Source organism: Podarcis pityusensis (genome assembly GCF_964106645.2).
Source record: "Podarcis pityusensis genome assembly, chromosome: 5".
Classification (NCBI taxonomy): domain Eukaryota; kingdom Metazoa; phylum Chordata; class Lepidosauria; order Squamata; family Lacertidae; genus Podarcis; species Podarcis pityusensis.
In genome coordinates, this window is record NC_138032.1 from 93,647,001 (window position 1) to 93,665,903 (window position 18,903).

Below are 18,903 nucleotides of genomic sequence, written 5' to 3' on the forward strand. Positions count from 1 at the left end.
CAGTCGGCAGAATTGGAACTGCCACAGATGCCACATAATACCCGTTTTCGGCATTTGTAAAAACTTGATCATTTTGTGTGGCAGCGCCTACAACTTTGGAACTCCCTGCCAATTGAGATGAAGCAGGTGCCTTCACTCTACTCTTTTCGGCACCTGCTTAAAACATTCCTGTTTAGACAAGCCTTCCCAGGTGTTTAGAAAGTTGAAGTAATTTTTATCTTTATTATGTTTTAAAGTAGGTTTGTGATTTTTTCTTTATTTTATTTCATTATCAAAATGTAAACTGCTTTGAGGTTTTATTTTATTTGATGAAATAAACAAAAGTTTAAACAAAATTATATTAAAAGTAATAGTATTACTATTACAGTGAGCTGTTCAGATATATCAATCTGTTTAGAAAACAAAATTATGAACAGTGGGCGAGAGATTCCCCTCCCTCCACAAATATTGTAACTCAGTGTCAACCAATGAAACTGACTGACAATAGATTTAGCATGACATAACTATTTCCCAACACAATGCACACTTAACTTAACTTATCAATTCACTATAAGACTATTCAATTTTATATTCATTTATAAAAGTTGTAGACTGCTTTTCACTTCAGATGTGGTCCCAAAGTGGATTCCAACACAAAATGTGATCGATAGACTTCAGAAAAGGATTAGAGAAGATTAGTTGGCTCTCAGCACAATCAACATTTAAGCAGAGAGGCTCAGAGATTGGGCAACCTTCACATTATGAGTCAATAACAATGGGCTGCGGGTGGCGCTGTGGTGTAAACCACAGAGCCTAGGGCTTGCTGATCAAAAGGTCGGTGGTTCGAATCCCCACGACGGCGTAAGCTCCCGTTGCTCGGTCCCAGCTCCTGCCAACCTAGCAGTTCAAAAGCATGTCAAAAAGTGCAAGTAGATTAATAGGTACTGCTCCGGTGGGAAGGTAAATGGCATTTCCGTGTGCTGCTCTGGTGTCGCTGTTCTGTTGCGCCAGAAGTGGCTTAGTCATGCTGGCCACATGACCCGGAAAAACTGTCTGCGGAGCGGACAAAGGCTGGCTCCCTCAGCCTTTAAAGGAGATGAGCGCTGCAACCCGAGTCGTTCGCGACTGGACTTAGCTGTCAGGGGTCCTTTAACAATGGGCCAGTGTAGAAATTAGGCTGGTGGGAAAAAGGAGATACAAATTGCGCATTGCCCAACTTTTGAGGGAGGCAGTGGAAAATGGAACAGCTAGCTGAAAAATCCACTGCAAATCAACACCAGAAGTACAATCATTATCAAACTCACAAATCAGGGTCGAGAGGGGACAGCAGGTGATCCTAAATCTGAACCTGGGTGCTATGTTCTCTAGCTCGGGATCCCTGGGGTCAGTGGCTGGAGCTGAAGAATCAGGGGGCTAGAACCTGAAGTGCAACAGGCAAAAGTTACTGGCCTGTTGACCAGGCAAGGGCAGAATGACAGGCCTGGTCAGTAAACAGGCTTCATGCTGCTGGCCAGTTGTTGAAGCCAGCATCACCGGCTCCTGTTCAAAAGAGATCTCCAACTCCTGCACACACACGGTCCCAGATACTCATTGGACCAGGTTCCAGATACAGCCCATATAGTTTCTTGTTCAAGACCAGGTAGCCCTAATATCAGGACACCCAGAGAAATGTTGTAAAGTAAACCATTTGAAGATCAGTCTACATCCCAATCCCAAAGAAGGGCAGTGCCAAAGAATGCTCCAACTACCACACAATTGCACTCATTTCACACGCAAGCAAGGTTATGCTTAAAATTCTACAAGGCAGGCTCAAGCAGTATGTGGACCAAGAACTCCCAGAAGTGCAAGCTGGATTTAGAAGAGGCAGAGGAACCAGAGACCAAATTGCAAACATGCGCTGGATTATGGAGAAAGGTAGAGAGTTCCAGAAAGACATCTACTTCTGCTTCATTGACTATGCAAAAGCCTTTGACTGTGTTGACCACAGCAAACTATGGCAAGTTCTTAAAGAAATGGGAGTGCCTGATCACCTCATCTGTCTCCTGAGAAATCTCTATGTGGGACAAGAAGCTACAGTTAGAACTGGATATGGAACAACCGATTGGTTCAAAATTGGGAAAAGAGTTCGACAAGGCTGTATATTGTCTCCCTGCTTATTTAACTTATATGCAGAATTCATCATGCGAAAGGCTGGGCTGGATGAATACCTAGCCGGAATTAAGATTGCCGGAATAAATATCAACAACCTCAGATATGCAGATGACACAACCTTGATGGCAGAAAGTGAGGAGGAATTAAAGAACCTTTTAATGAGGGTGAAAGAGGAGAGAGAATATTATGGTTTGAAGCTCAACATCAAAAAAACGAAGATCATGGCCACTGGTCCCATCACCTCCTGGCAAATAGAAGGGGAAGAAATGGAGGCAGTGAGAGATTTTACTTTCTTGGGCTCCATGATCACTGCAGATAGTGACAGCAGCCACGAAATTAAAAGACGCCTGCTTCTTGGGAGAAAAGCAATGACAAACCTAGACAGCATCTTAAAAAGCAGAGACATCACCTTGCCAACAAAGGTCCGTATAGTTAAAGCTAGTGATATATGGAAGTGAGAGCTGGACCATAAAGAAGGCTGATCGCCGAAGAATTGATTCTTTTGAATTATGGTGCTGGAGGAGACTCTTGAGAGTCCCATGGACTGCAAGAAGATCAAACCTCTCCATTCTGAAGGAAATCAGCCCTGAGTGCTCACTGGAAGGACAGATCCTGAAGCTGAGGCTCCAATACTTTGGCCACCTCATGAGAAGAGAAGACTCCCTGGAAAAGACCCTGATGTTGGGAAAGATGGAGGGCACAAGGAGAAGGGGACGACAGAGGACGAGATGGTGGGACAGTGTTCTCGAAGCTACCAGCATGAGTTTGACCAAACTGCGGGAGGCAGTGGAAGACAGGAGTGCCTGGCGTGCTCTGGTCCATGGGGTCACAAAGAGTCGGACACGACTAAACAACTAAACAACAACAAACCATTTGCCTTATGAATAAGGACAGTTGCGAACCCCTGCTTTCCATCTACCCACCCACCTTTAAGATCCCTTCTTCTCCCTGGCCTTAAGGGGTGTGACAACAAATGCAACGGCAGCACGGCAACCTGGTGGGAGCTCCATGAAGAATTACATTGCAGCTCCAGGAATTAACTAGTTCTCAAACAGAGATCTGCAGAAGTAGGTTAAATTAGGTTTGGTAAACCTATACGTATTTTTATTGGTCTGCAGTGTTACAGTGATTAAGCAATGCTGTCCACTGAGTCATTTGTGTATTCTGCACAATGTCCTTGTAATTGACAATGCTATTCCTGGCTACCCTAAGACATGCACCTGCTCCTAAGAAACAGGGAAAGAAGATGCCATTGTTAATACACCAAAGACTACTTTATGCGAACTGGTAGTTAAATTGGGGAGTTCTTTGGCTGTATGTGGCTATGTCACAAGCTGAGAATCTGAGGAATTCAGAGAGGTTATTAAAATGCCTGAGCCTTGGATGCTATGACGGGAAAGCTGGCTTTCTCACTAAATCCAGGAAATGGCAGGCAGTGCTTTCTCTCTCATTCTCTCTCTCTCTCTCTCTTTTTCTCAGATTATTCCTTATGGAGTATTTGCAGTAGGTAGTTTCTGAAAACACTAGGCTACAATAACAGTGTCTTCTCAAATACGCCTTGTGCAGTTCTCTAAGAACTGAAATCTATTTCATTCTGCCTAAATTCGCTTTCAATTTCTTCTCTGCTTGGGTCTGAAGGACAAATGACACCACCAAAAACACAGAGATGCCTTCTTCATATACTTCCAAGGTGGAGACTAGACTGCACCTTTTGTTGTGGTTGCACCAACCTTTCAGGCTGTGGTTATTTTATGTGCAGGCTTGTGTGGCTGAGTAACAGAGGAATATTATAAAGAGTGAGAGGGAAAAGAGCAATACTGTACAGGGGAACACCCTTCACTGTGTCCTTCTAGGGAGAAAGAGGGCAGATCAGTAGAGCAGTGGGAGTTAACAGTAGACAAGAGAGTCATGGCATATTCAAAATTCATAGCCAAGATTTGTCTTGGAGACAGCCTATTGTTTTTAAGAAAACTGAAAGTGATGTAAAAGACACTTAATTTCCCGTTGAAGATAGGCACTTTTTATGTACTGGCATCTTAAGTCCAGGGGCGTCTTGCCCATTGAGGCAAGTGGCGCGGGGTGCCGGGGTGCCAAGTTCTGGAGGGCGCCAGGGAAGAGGTGGAGGCTGGGTGTGGCGCCTCCCGGCATCAGCTCACTGCCCTTGCCCACCTCGCTGAAGCAGCACCCCACCCGGAGCCTCCGTCTCCGCCTCTTCCCCGCTGGAGGAGCCGCCCTCCAGCCGCTGCCCACCTCCTCCAGCCCTGCAAATCTTCTGGCAGTGCCGTAAAAAGGTTGGCAACTCTGGGAAACGGGGGGCGGGGCACCGGAGGGATCTTTGCACCACTGCCCCAGATATACTTAAGACGGCCCTGCTCAGACCAAATGGATTTTTGAAACTGGAACATAAGAAGAGTCTTAAAAGATCACAGGTCCACTTAGTCAATCTTCATGTTTCCAACAATGACCAACTATACGCCTCTGAGAAATCCATAAATAAAGCATGGACAACTGCCCTCCCTTAGGTATTCCAAGGTATGCTGCCTCTGAAGAGGAAGGGATGGTTACATTTCCTGGCTCACCCCCTCTAGAGCAAATGTGAGATGATACTACGACCAGCCGTTTTCAACTTTCCGGGGCGAAAGCTCAACAACCATCTTCTAGCCTTAGAAAGCAGAGCTTGGTGTCAAATTAGACTACCAATGGCCACTAGCGGAGGAAGAGGAGTGCAGGGGGAGTGCACTGCCCGCGGCAGCGTGATCCTGGTGGGGTGCCATCGCGGCTGCCTCCCCCGCCCGCGCTGGGTGTCATGCCCCTGCAGACAGCGTGCCGCGCCCCCAGGAAGCGTGTCACGCCCCCAGGATGCGTGCCAGCCCTGCTCCCGCCTGATCTCTGCCCCCCGGTGCCAGGGCATGAAGCTCTGCCACTGCCAGTGGCAATCACATGTATTTCCCACAAAGTCTGCAAAACTGAGCAAAGGGTTGGAGCACCCTCTCTATGAGAAAAAGTTGAAACATAAAGAGGCTGGATATGGTAGAGACAGCAAAATATGAGTGAGATGGGAAGAGTGAACAGAAAGCATTCTCCTTTCCTCATAATAATAGGATTCAGAATAACCCACCCCAATGAAGTTTATTGGCAGTAGGTGTAGGTCCCAATCAAGACTGGAGAGCCCGTGATGGTTGACTCCATTGGAGAGGGAAGGGGAAGGGTCAACTCGAGAAAAACGGACCTCTCTCTGCCCCAGCAAAGAGAAAGTGTGGGAGGATCCAAATCTAGGTGTGGCTTACCAAACCTCCAACTACATTTCAAAGAGCAATTCTCACCATGGTTAATTGCATGTATTTAATTGTATTTAGTTTCACCCTTAGTCATCTTTGTAAAGGAGTTAGCACAGTCAGTGTAAACAACCAATCTAACCACAGCTATTAGTGAGGATGGTTTAATAATATAAACAAAACAAAACCAGCCTCCATGTCCCAAGTAGTATTTCTCTGAACTTCAAAAGCTGGGAAGAAACCAGAGCAGAGGGCTACTTTCTTCACACCCTGCTTATGAACTTGTAGACATATTTGCATGGTTACTGCTGGGAGGCAGCAAAATCAAAATCAGTTATAAGCAGGGAGGACAACAGTCTGAATTAAAAGGCATACATTTCACACCTGTGTGTGAGTCATACATGTGTCTGTGTTGTCTGTGATGGTAGTCAAGAGGGGGAATGGCCAACCTGCCCTTCCCCACCCCACCTCTAAAGCTTAAATATTGTGTTCGGAAACTTGAGGCAGCTCAAAGACCAAGTTGGATTACTGAGGATTACGGTATATTTCCATAAGGAGTGGTGAAATCCTTACCACAAAACTCTGGAGATCTCCAATCCACACAGATCCTTTGCATTCTGCAGAGGTGTGCGTAGGAAGATATGATCTCACATATTTCATCACCATAGCAGTTGTTTTCTTCACAAGCTGCATAGTACAAGTTTGGAGGGATGATTTGGTGACATTCGTAAAACTGAGGAGACAGCAAGATGCTGCACTTTGTCGTGGCATGGCCAACGCATTGGCCAGCTCTGTTCACCTCACAGATCTCCCCTGGCTGCTTCACTGTCCATTCTTCAATGAAGAGGCTGCTGTCAGATGTAAAGGAGCCATTTCTTAACACCAAGTCATTGCCACTGTTTTGGTCACAGATCCCTACAGGAGAGGGACAGAAGAGAATTTTATAATATCTTAGCTTTAGAAGTTATTTATCTCCAACAGGGAATTGAACTTAGAATATGTATAAGACCCATACCTGAAAACGTTTGCTAATCCTACCAAAACTATGTTAGGCCCATCTCAAAATGGCTACAGCCATTTCACCTGAAGAGGACCCTTCAAATTTGCTTCACCTAATGCTACACCCCCTACACATTTTCTGTATTTTAGGTGAGCGGCAGACACAATTCTAATCAAAAGTTCCTAGGTGGTTTCTGAGAATGGCGAGAGTTGGTTTATGCCAGCTCCAATGCACACTGTTTCTAGAGAGGGCTCATCCAGACTTCTAGGCAAAGGTCTGGGCTTTGAAGCTGCATGTCCGAGTGTTTTTTGTTCTGATGTTGTGTTGTGTTTTATTATTTTTGTTGGGAGCTGCCCAGAGTGGCTGGGGCAAGCCAGTCAGATAGGCGGTATATAAATAATCAATTCTTCTTGTTCTTGTTTTGCCCCAGTGCTTCCCCTGGAAAAGCCCCTGCTGAGTTGATATGATTTGCTCACCCACCATTTATAACACTAAAAACCCTTACCTGATAACTACCTGAAAACCACCCAAAGTGTAAATTTTCTAACATACCACAAAGGCCATGCGTTTCTGAAGCGAAGCTCTTTGGGCTAAGTTGTAAGGTAAATTCATTGTTGCTTGGAGTGAAGGAGAGGATGTGACCCAGAAGAGAGAACCGGATTTCGTGCATTATTGCTCCATAGACATTGACTGCAACATGACCGTCGGCATAAGGAACATTAGTTGTTTTGCCATTCACAGCAACCTGTTTGAAAAAAATGAGAAAAGCTTCTTGTTGTTTCCATGCATTGTTGTGAATTGCTTTGAGGGTAATGTAGACGATGAAGAAGAAGAAGAAGAAGAAGAAGAAGAAGAAGAAGAAGAAATTTTTATTTATACCCCGCTCTTCCTGGTTCAAAAACTGGGCTAAGGGCGGCTAACAACAAATTTAAAACACTTAATTGTAAAAGCAGCATAAAATACAGTATAAAAACATGGATAACAATAAAATTCAAAATTCAGAAATCAATTTAGGGGAAATAAGCATTAGATAATCCCCAGGGCTAGCTGGCTGAACTTGGGCCAGCGAGGAGGCCAGGGGAGAATTAGCTGTGGGGTCTCAGAGCGGGTAATCTTCATAAAAGGGGAGAGGGAGGGAAGAGAAGGGAAATAAAAGATCAGGCTGAATTCAAATTAAAGGCCAGGCGGAATAGCTCTGTCTTATAGGCCTGTCAGAAGGAGGTTAAATCCTGAAGGGCCCTGGTCTCATGGGACAGAGCATTCCACCAGATCGGAGCCATCACTGAAAAGGCCCTGGTGGAGGATAGTCTAACTTCCTTAGGGCCTGGGACCTCTAAACTATGGTTATCCATGGACCTTAAGGTCCTCTGCGGGGCATACCAGGAGAGGTGGTCCCGTAGATATGAGGGTCCTAAGCCACAAAGGGCTTTAGAGGTCAAGACCAGCACCTTGAACCTGACCCTATACTCCACCAGGAACCAGTGCAACTGGTAAAGCACTGGATGATTAAGGTAAATGACTGACTCATTTGGGGGACAGGAAAGGGCTACATTAGGTGGCCACCACATTTGGGATGGGGGCTATATATTCTCCACTCCCCCAAGGTCTCAGCCAGTGCAGTCTTTAGCATATGCGCCGCCGGGGTGCAAAGATCCACCCAGCGCCCCCAAATTAACTTTTATTATGCTTATGTCAGACACCACGCTTAAGCCTTATCTCTTGTTTATGAAAGCAGGGAGGAAAAAGAAAAAAAACTTTTTTATTTGCTCATTTATTTACAATACACTTATACTTAAGTATACAACACCACGACACTTAAACTTATTAGTATTGTTTAGGCACCTACTTAGGAGAAACATCAGTCGTGTCAAAGGTGCCGCTGACCCCGCTGCCGCGTAGCAGCTCAATACAATATGTAACATAATATTTTGATGTAAGAGTTAATTTCGCATGCACGGTGCTGTTGAGAATGACAAATGCTGTCGCTGAGTCAAACGCCGCTGTTGTGAATGACAAGTGCCGCTGCTGGTGCAGCGCGTCTTTGGTAAATGAGCGCACAAAGTCAAATGCCCTTTAGTGAAACAGCAGGTATACATTTCGGTAATACCTAGGTATTTTGTTTTTTCTAGCTTGATCAAAATTATTTATTATTTCATAACAGGTAGATAGTTAAGAGCTTAGGCGGCTTCAGTGGCGGGTGCCTGGCGCCCCCCAGAATTCGGCACCCGGGTGCCCCACACCCCTTGCACCCCCAGGTAAAGATGGCCCTAGTTTCAGCCGCTGAGAATCAAGACTGCTCTGGTAAGCATAGCCCAGTCCCGGGTTCTGCTTTGGGTGACACTGGAAAGAGATGGAACATTGGGAACTGGTTTTTACATATACTATATATTTTGGAAAATGATTTGTCTGTCCTTCCATCTCTTTGTTCTCCATAGGTTAGGCCAGCTCTTGAGAGATCACAGCTAAATTTGACAAGGGAGTTCTGGAAGTGGGGGTAGCGGTGTTTGCTGGGACACTGGCTGCCATTTTGAATCAAGATGGTCGACCAAAATGTCACTTTGGGTGACATTGCCCATTTTTTTGGCTTAGGTTCAGCTGCCTCTTGAGGTATTGTTTTGGCACTAGGCTTCCCAAGTGGAGGCCGATGCTCTTCATCAAATGTTTGGAGACTAACTGCCATTTTATTTCAATATGGTGGAGATCTTCCAAGGTTCCTTCTAGCCAGCTGCAAGACTCAAGGTTGTATTCAGCTAAAGTTTACTCAAAGTAGACCCAGTGACATGAAGGAATGTGACTAGGTCCATTAATTTCAATGGGTCTACCTTGAGTAAACCTTAGCTGAACACCATCCCCAGGCTCGTTTCTTTTTCACTGGATATACCACAACTCTAAGCTGCTTATCTAGTCCCCAGTCAAGCATTATTCCCACTACAATGGCTTACCGTCATGTTGCTGAAGAGCAGCACAGACGAGCCCTTGTATGTGATCGCCATGGCATTCATGCAATTGAATCTTGGGGTTAAACTGCAAGGCCTGTTGCGAAGAACAACCTCAATATCATGTTCTTTGTCTTCAAACAATGTGTAGGAACAATTGCCTGTCAGTTTGAAATCCAGTCCATCGAAGGTGACAATATGCCTGGTTGAGCTTCCCATGCATGTGCCTGTAAAGTGGCAGGAAGAAAACAAAAACGACCATCAGGGGACCTGATCATTTTAAGCAAACCTTCTCTTTGTAGAAATATTTTTTTAAAAAAAATGTCCAGTAGCACCTTAGAGACCAACTAAGTTTGTTCTGGGTACAGTCGTACCTTGCTTTGCAACCGGGATCCGTTCTGGAGCCCCGGCCGCTAGCCGAAAAGGATGCAGGGCAAAGCACACGTGCGCGGAGCGGTTTGTGCTTCTGCACATGTGCGAGTGGCAAACCCAGAAGTAACCCGTTCCGGTACTTCTGGGTTTGCTGCGGACGTTCGCCAGAATGGACGCTAGACGAGGTGGACGTTCGCGGCGATATTACTGTATAAGCTTTATATACCTATCTGAAGAAGTGTGCATGCACACGAAAGCTTATACCCAGAACAAACTTAGTTGCTCTCTAAGGTGCTACTGGACAATTTTTTAATTTGTTTATTTATTTTGACTGCATCAGACCAACATGGCTACCTACCTGAATCTTCTCTTTGTTGACAGGCAAAGCAACAGGGGAAACTGAGCGGTTGGATTCTGGTGCCTTGCTCTCTATCCCACTGTGCCAGTCCTCTACTGCACTTTAGTACCACAATTGCAGGTGGCAAGAGGAGCCAGCTGGCAATAGTTGAGAGAAAGCTGCTGTCTGCAGCCCGGCTCCTGAGAGTGAGCAGTTTTCGAACTGCCAACCCATGCCTTCCTAGCGTCACTGTCAGCTTTCTTCCGGGCTACCTGTTTCACACGTATCCTCTACTTGTAGAAGTATATTTTAACTGATCATTTGTAAAGTTGTGTTGCTTTGCTCTATGTGTTAAGTTCAGGTAAGCTGAAACTCTCCTGCCTGTTACTTAAACTGCCCTCATTCACTCTGTCAAGTACCGATCACACCTGAGGGAGGATGAAAAGGCAGCAGAACAAGCTACTCACATGGACACACCCAGCGGCAGCCGCATGTTTCTTCTACTTTAATAGCAGGGAGACTGTTGCGACATGTTGGTCTAGGCATCTTCTCACAATTAATTCCATGGCTCTCCAGAGCTGTGCGGCCACCCGGGAAGCATGTCACAGTGTGACATTGATCCAGCAATGTCCATTTGTCACCAGGCTGAGCAAAAACGACATACTGAAGTTAAAATAGGATTCTATGTTTAAATGATAACAATTGAAGAGCACTTGGTAAGTAGCCACCAGACTGATCTACAGTCTAAATCTAGCAAGCAAGATGATACTCTCCTTTGGCTGCTAAAATAGCCTTGGACAATTAAATAAAAGAAAGGAACAGGGGTTTTTTTTTATGTGTGCAAAAATATGAATGATGTAGAGAAACACTTGGACGTGAACCAGCCAAAGTCAGTGTTATAAACTCCCACTGATTTCAATAGGAGAATTAAGCATGTATATTAAGGTTACCAGATTTTTTTCAATGAATCCGAGGACACTTTTCAACTTCATAATAAATAGATGGATTTTGTCAGGGGACTGATTTGTAAATCTGGGGACTGTCCCTGGGAAACGGAGATGTCTGGTAACCTTAATGTATATATGTTTGCTCCACCAAGATCAATGGGACTTAGTTGTCTTTAACTCTGACTGGATCGTCCCCTCTGCAAGAAACAATTAATATGATGGAATACAGCACTTGAGGAGAATGGTACTTGGTCCTATGAAGGACTATACGATGAGAGTATATGAGTTCATGCATAGTTGTACAAAATCCAAAAGAAAAACATTCCAGTAAAGCATAGGATCTCTCTTGCTTCTTCCAACATGAAAACATCAGGAGTGAAACAGTAGACAATCCCTTTTACTACACCTTGGTTAAAATTTACTAGAAATATCAGGTAAGAAAGGGCCACATTAGGTGGCACCATGTTTGGGATGGGGCTATCCATTCACCACTCCCCTGATGTTTTGCTTAATGTTGGCAGTTCTGATATATTAGTCTATAATAATAAGCTCTCGTTCCATGGTTGAGCACCATCAACCTAAAAGGCATTTATTCTTCCGCACACCCAGTCCCATAAAACAGAAGTCATCTAGAGACGTTCTCCAAGACAAGTGGCTTTGCAGGCTGATTTGATTAGTTGGACATCCACATAGTACCTTTAAGTTATGTCAATGTAAATATAATGTAAATATAAACATATACTGCATCTACTTACTGCCCTCACATTCCCATCCTCATCTATGCACTCTAAGAGAGGCTCTGAAAGAGAAGCAATCATTACACATTTAGAATATCTCATTTATGTAGGGTGCTAACGACTGCTAAACTGGGTTCAAAAAATACAGGCTTCAGCATCGCCCACGTGTCACAACATATGTTATTGTTGCTGTAGTATCCTGAGGAATCATCCTTTGTGGGTTTTAAGTTTTGCTCCTGTCAGGGAACTGACATCGGAGCTAGAGGTGGAGGGAAGGCTCTCCAATGATGCTGGAGAAGGGCCCAGCAGGAAGAGAGGCAGCTCAGCAGATGGGGAAGCAATTCAGTGCAACACCAGGAATAAGGAGGGGCAGATGGGGGAATCGGCAAGAGGGCTCCCAGACTCTTCACCGGACACCAGCGGGGAGAGCATTGGTCCCCCACTACCCACGCCCACCCTGCGCAGAAGACTTCCGCGCAGAGAAAGTAGGAGGAGACTGGGTGTCAAACAACTTTTATGTTGGAAAAGGTTTAAGAAACGCCCACTGACGGATTCTGCTAGCGACTGAGGCAGCCACGAATTGAAGGGCTGTCCAGACAGAAAGCTTTAACAAGGCAACATAGCCAGGATAGGCGGCAACTTACGCACGAGCAACCCCATACCATTATAGCTCCTCATAGTTTTATTATGTTCTCAATTTTGATATATCCACAAAATTCAATAAAAAGTATTGTAAAAATAAAATAAAATACAAGCTTCAGAAGAAAATTAGCCCGAAATATATTCTAACAAATGACTATATAGCCTCTTCCTTCTAAACTAGGAATGGTAGGTCAGCACAGGGATGGAGAGTGTAACTCTGTTGATTTCCTTTTTTATGGTCACGGAATCATCCTAAAAAACCCACCCAGGAGCAGAAGGGGACGGACCTCAAGATGCCCACAGACTACGACAGAACAGATTTGTCCACTCTTACCAGTGGCCCTATTCACACCCAACTTGACCCTATACTGGACTTGGGACCTTTCTAAGTTTCTCGCTTTCTGACAAAATTTGTTTTAAGCTACAAAACAGATAAATAACCAGGGTGGGAGTGGGGTGGTAGTTGGCAATGCGTAGCTCATAGTCTCCATTTCTTCTTAACAAGTTTCGTTCTTCATCTCTCACTATGTGATGAACTGGCACACTTGAAGAACTTCTACAAAGTAGGATCCTCTAGCTTATGAAAAGAGAGCGGCAATTTCTGAGAATAAAGGAAGCAATTAAAGAAGCGAAGAGTGCACCTCATATATCTTGTTGTGGTGATGTTGTTTTCTTTTGGTTTGTTTTTCTGAAGCTCACCTGTGCAAAGTTTCCTGGAAAATGTGTCACCCGATGCCAGCAGAGTTGGAAGGTCATCAAAGCGTTGCAGCTCAATTATCCTGTCAGGGGCAGATGGCCCAGCTAAAGTCCTCAGTTGTGCCTTCTCATATCTGTCTCCAACTCCAATGGGAAGCAATGCTACCCCTAAGGAAAAGTTTGGGATATTGAAATACACCCTTAAAAGGTGGTGGACTTGCTTCATTGGAAGTTCTTTAACTGATTTATATTATTATTATTATTATTATTATTATTATTATTCCCCACTCATCATCTCACTGGGTTGCCCCAGCCACTCTGAACTGCTTGCAATATATATAAACATTTATAATAAAACATTAAACATTTAAAAACTTCCCTATACAGGGCAACCTTCAGATGGCACGGGGTCAGATAAATCATGTCCTCCATCATCGAGGGCACATGTTGCGGTGAGATCACCATAAACTGCCTCCCTGTTGTAGGGCAGGACTGTTTGGATAGCCACAACACACCATTGGTTGCCCCTTGGTTGCTGGGGCTGAAATTTGGCTGGTTTGGGTGTCTACTGGCTGCCAAGGGGCTATTTAAGAGGCTGGACATAGCTGGAGAGCTTCTCTTTCTCGCGACGTGCATCGGATAACCTGCCCTCCCACCCTATATTTAGGGCTGTTCTTTGGCCTTGCTATGCCTGTCTAGGGGTTGTCTGTCTTGGAACAGGGTCCCGGTAGGAATTTTGCCATTTGACTGATTGGCCGTTGCCATTTGGTTTTTGCCTACCGTGCAGCAAATCATCACAACTTTGTAAGGTTGGCAGTTAGGCATTGGTTCAATGTTTTGGGGAGGGGAAGTGGTTGGCTGTGCCTGCCCCTCCATCACTGCTGCTAGGGAATTCCGTTAAAGGAATCCAGGGGCTCGCCTTGCTTTTGTCCGAACCCTGTCAAGGGACTAGGGCCATGCCAGAGCCCCTGGGAGCATCTGGGGTGAGCTGTGAGATCGAAGCCAGCTTCTCGCTCCCCCAGGATGCTTTCCCTTACTGACCTCTGGTGGTGCCCAGTGTCAGTCCTGTTCCTGCCACTGTGCAGGTTCAGGTAGTCTGGAACCAATGCCTAAGCAACCACTCACATGCTGTAATCAATAAAGATGCCAAAAACTAATGCCAAAAACCTAAAACCAAATTCTGTGTCTATTGTGTCTTTATTTGGGGGGGGGTGGCTTGGGGGGTCTTCACACACAACTCCATACCCTCCAACATTTCTCCAATGAAAATAGGATGTCCGAAGGTAAAGCAAGGCATTAGAAACCAGGACAGCTTCTGTAAATGCAGGACTGTCCCTGCAAAATAGGGACACTTAGAGGGTCTGAATGTAAAGCACCTGGAAAGAGCCAGGAAGGGGAAGGCTGTGCTTGGGAGTGAGACCAATGTGTGCTGTGATATTGAGGGAGTGGGATTTACTTGCATGTTTTCATGGTTGCAAAGCCTCTGGTCTCAGAAAGGGGTACTTTGCAATAGAGAAAATGTAGAGGAAAAAGGAACTCTAAATCATTTTTCTGCCAGACATTCTTTTGTCCCAACATATCCACAGTTATGTGGTTCCACTAACAACAATTCCCAGGGCTTATTTTAAAAAATGGAGTTACTTTCCAAAATACCCTTGTACTGTAAAAATAAAATTAGTGGCAGAATATTTACTATTGACTCTTGCAGAATATACAGCAGCCTCCACGGAATCTTGTGATGGGGCAGATACAATGATCACAGCTATCTTGGAAGCATTGGGTCTTCCTCCGTTGGCTTCAGAAACAGCATGCTGAACTGTGAAGTCAATCACCTCTCCTGAAAATGAAAAGAAAAAGTGGTCCAGAACCCACAGTAGACTATTTTCAAGAGGGGTTAGTAAAGGGGCCCTCCACATATTGTTGGGCTACAACCCGCATGTTCTGGCTGGGGCTGATGGGATTTGTAGTTCAATGCATCTGGAAAGTACCAGGTCAGTGAAGAATGATTTAGGCATGGGTAGGCAAACTAAGGCCCGGGGGCCGGATGCGGCCCAATCACCTTCTCAATCCAGCCTGCGGACGGTCCAGGAATCAGCATATTTTTACATGAGTAGGTAAAGGTAAAGGGACTCCTGACCATTAGGTCCAGTCATGGCCGACTCTGGGGTTGCGGCGCTCATCTCGCTTTATTGGCCGAGGGAGCCGGCGTACAGCTTCCGGGTCATGTGGCCAGCATGACTAAGCTGCTTCTGGCGAACCAGAGCAGTGCACGGAAACGCCGTTTACCTCCCCACTGGAGGTATTTATCTACTTGCACTTTTACGTGCTTTCGAACTGCTAGGTTGGCAGGAGCTGGGACCAAGCAATGGGAGCTCACCCCGTTGCAGGGATTAGAACCGCCGACCTTCTGATTGGCAAGTCCTAGGCTCTGTGGTTTAACCCACAGCGCCACCCACGTCCCTTTTATTTATGTGCCCTTTTATTTAAAATGCATCTCTGGGTTATTTGTGGGGCCTGCCTGATATTTTTACAGGCAGGAGTAGAATATGTGCTTTTATTTAAAATGCATCTCTGGGTTATTTGTGGGGCATAGGAGTTCGTTCATTCCCCCCCCCCCCCATATAGTCTGGCCCCCCACAAGGTCTGAGGGACAGTGGACCGGCCCCCTGCTGAAAAAGTTTGCTGACCTCTGATTTAGAGAGTAGTAGGAATGGTAAAGTTTATGGAATGTATACTGATTAAAAATTATAAAGTTTATGGAATGTATACTGTTGTTTGTTTGTACATTTGTTTATATATTTATATTTATTGTTTGTACATTTGTTTATATATTTACACTTGTTACTCTTTATGTTATGTGCGCAATATCCCTATATCTATAGATGTGCAATGGTAGATTTATAGTACAATAGGAGACTTATAGTACAATAGCACAAATTCTAAGCATTTGTACGTAAACTGTAGAGCAAGATATAACAACATACTTAATGTATATGCAAATAGCTTGGCGCTTACATGGAAAACAAACCTGCAAGGGAACATTGTAGAATGATCCGAGACTAGGGAGAAGAGTCGGTGGAAGAAGACTGGAAGAAATTTAAAGATTATCTACAGAAATATTGTAAAATTAATGAATGTTAGAATGATGTTGGATAGTAATCAAGTGGTTTCCAGCTGTAATGCTTTAAGGGAATATGAAAAAAGGGTTATAAATAGGTAAAAATTTAATATTATTACTTTTAAAGGATTTGCTGAACCAACAGATTGAAGTGGAATACAAAAAAGGGAGGTATGAGGAGGTCCGGGAAATAAGTCAAAGGAAAATAAGTAATGGAAAATCTGTGTGTTTTTAATTATTTTTATTTTGTATTTTTGTCATTTTTTTTTCATTTTTATTGTAATATTTTAAAAAATCTTAATAAATATCTTATTTTTAAAAAAGGGAACATTGCAGAATGTAGAGGATATATGAAAAAGGTTCTGGAGGAGAAATATTTTTAATTCAGTATCAGCCAGAACAATGGAAATTTGCAGTAAAAATAAATTACAGATGGCATTTATACACCCATTCAACTCTTCCTCATCATCTCCAGTCAATCTTCCAGTTGTTGGAAAGGATGTGGAAATACAGGAATGTCTTTTTATTTGTGGTGGGAGTGCCTTCTGGCACGGATGTTATGATCAAATTTTTTTATTGAAATAAGGAATATTCTTAGATAGCCTGTTCAAACTTCACCTCAGCTGGTGCTATTATCAATATTTTATAGTAGAAATGAGGAAATAAAATAAAAAACACCATTATTATGGAATATGTTGAAACGGTGCAGTTTTTTGTGGAATTCGATTGATATTTTTATGCTTCCCCTTCCTCCCTTCTTTTTAGCTCATTTCTTATGTTTGTATTACTTCCGTGAAGTGCAAGACACACCAGTCATCTATATTATTTATGTCTACTGTCCATAAAAATGTGTTTCACATTTATCCCTTCCTTTGTTTTATTGTTTTTAAACTAGGTGGAAAATTAATGAGGATTATTTTTTTTAAAAAAATTATTCTTTTTTAAAAAAAGGATAAATTATATGACAATATCATTTTAAATAAAATTAAAAGTTCACAAAAAAACTAACTCATCAGTTAGTTACCATTTTCAAAGCAAATTCGGAAATATTAACTTTCTAGTTATGAAACATCATTTAGGCTAAAGGCTAGAAGAAATATTCAAACACCGCATATTTTAATGCCCTATTGAAATATTTTTAATGGTGCTACAGCGACACCCAGTGGAAAGAAAAAAGCACAAACATACTCATTCACTCATTCATTAGGACAGCATGCTACAACCATCCCAAACTCTTAGTCACTCGAATGCCAAAAGATATATTTAACAAATTTCTGACATGGCCTAAGGAGTGTTTTCACTGCTACTAGGAAAACACCCACACAAGCATCAGAACAGCAAATTACCTGTGTGGCCAATGATCTGCCAATCTGGGTGACTAATCTGTATGTTGCTGTTAGGAGTGGCAAAGGTTGAAACGTTTGTGGCATTAACGGATAGGAACAGGAGACTTGCGGACTTGACTACGCTGTACTCTTTGGGTTTCTTCTGAAATGTTTACTTGGCTAAAACATTCTGTAGCATATTAATCACCACTATCGGGAATTTCTGTCGTCCCCCCCCAAGAGATCTTCTGATGCCTTACAGTAACAATAACTGTGTTGGAGATACTTTGCACGGTAACGACCCACTGTGCCTCCAGATGGCAGGGGAACCCAGAGAAGGACCTCTAATGAAGAACTTAACGTATGGACAGGGACATGTAGAGACATGCAATGGTTCAGTTCCATTTGCCCAAAGCCACATCGAAAACAGTAGTTGTACAGCAGAACAACATCATCCAAGAATCTAAACTTGATTTGTGGCACCACATAGGAGAGTCTAGACAGGGGTCAGCAAACTTTTTCAGCAGGGGGTGGGTCCACTGTCCCTCAGACCTTGTGGGAGGCTGGACTATATTTTGAAGCGGGGGGGGGGAGAATGAATTCCTATGCCCCACAAATAACCCAGAGATGCATTTTAAATAAAAGCACACATTCTACTCATGTAAAAACACGCTGATTCGTGGACCGTCTGTGGGCCAGATTTAGAAGGCAATTGGGCTGGATCCAGCCCCCAGGCCTTAGTTTGCCTTAGTTTTGTTTATTTGGTCTTTCCATGATCATTGAAATGTTTTTTCTTATTCCACTGCCCAGAGTTGTGATTACGTCTCTCTTAGATTTTTATGATTGATTTTACAATTACACTATTCTTATAAACTACTTAGAGATGTTTATGTTAAATGATATATGAACTGTAAAAATAAATCAGTGCTTGGGTGGCAAAGTCCAGAAACAGTTTTGCCATCCCACTCACTGTGTAGGTTAGACTAGCAGACATTGGTACTAACCAATAATAATTGGTTTCCCCACTATGAGAGGAGATGAGAAGATTTACTTGTTTCAATTCCTTTATCATTTCTCTACTTGGATCTTTGCAGTGTTGAATTCATGCTGAGTTCTGGTTTAACTAAAAGAACTTCTAAAATTAATTCCAGAATTGGAGCATACATAGCTTGAAACACCCAGATCAAGCAGGGTTGCTGTGTTTACCTCCCAGTATACTGCCTGCCTAGCATTTATTATTTGCAGTATGTCCCACTCTGCTCCTCAGCCTTCCAACTGGAGGCTGAAAGGGGGGACATGAAGCTCCTTCAAAGAACAGCAGTTTCCATTTAATGGAAAGGAGAAATCAAGAGTGGATGAAAAGATAATAAAAGCTAGGCATGTGCTTT

The 18,903-nt window shown here is 43.7% G+C and overlaps 1 protein-coding gene across 1 annotated transcript in view; it reads right to left on the minus strand.

Annotated features, from left to right (window-relative positions):
- The window catches only part of VWF (von Willebrand factor), a 155,535-nt gene that overhangs the window by 47,729 nt on the left and 88,903 nt on the right, over positions 1–18,903 (minus strand). The window contains exons 31-37 of the mRNA XM_081005352.1: positions 14,766–14,909; positions 13,076–13,240; positions 11,753–11,796; positions 10,518–10,695; positions 9,348–9,568; positions 6,958–7,150; positions 5,979–6,320 (exon numbers count right to left, since the gene is read on the minus strand). Coding sequence (XP_080861478.1) covers positions 5,979–6,320; positions 6,958–7,150; positions 9,348–9,568; positions 10,518–10,695; positions 11,753–11,796; positions 13,076–13,240; positions 14,766–14,909 — 1,287 coding nt within the window. The remainder of the gene's footprint in view (positions 1–5,978; positions 6,321–6,957; positions 7,151–9,347; positions 9,569–10,517; positions 10,696–11,752; positions 11,797–13,075; positions 13,241–14,765; positions 14,910–18,903) is intronic.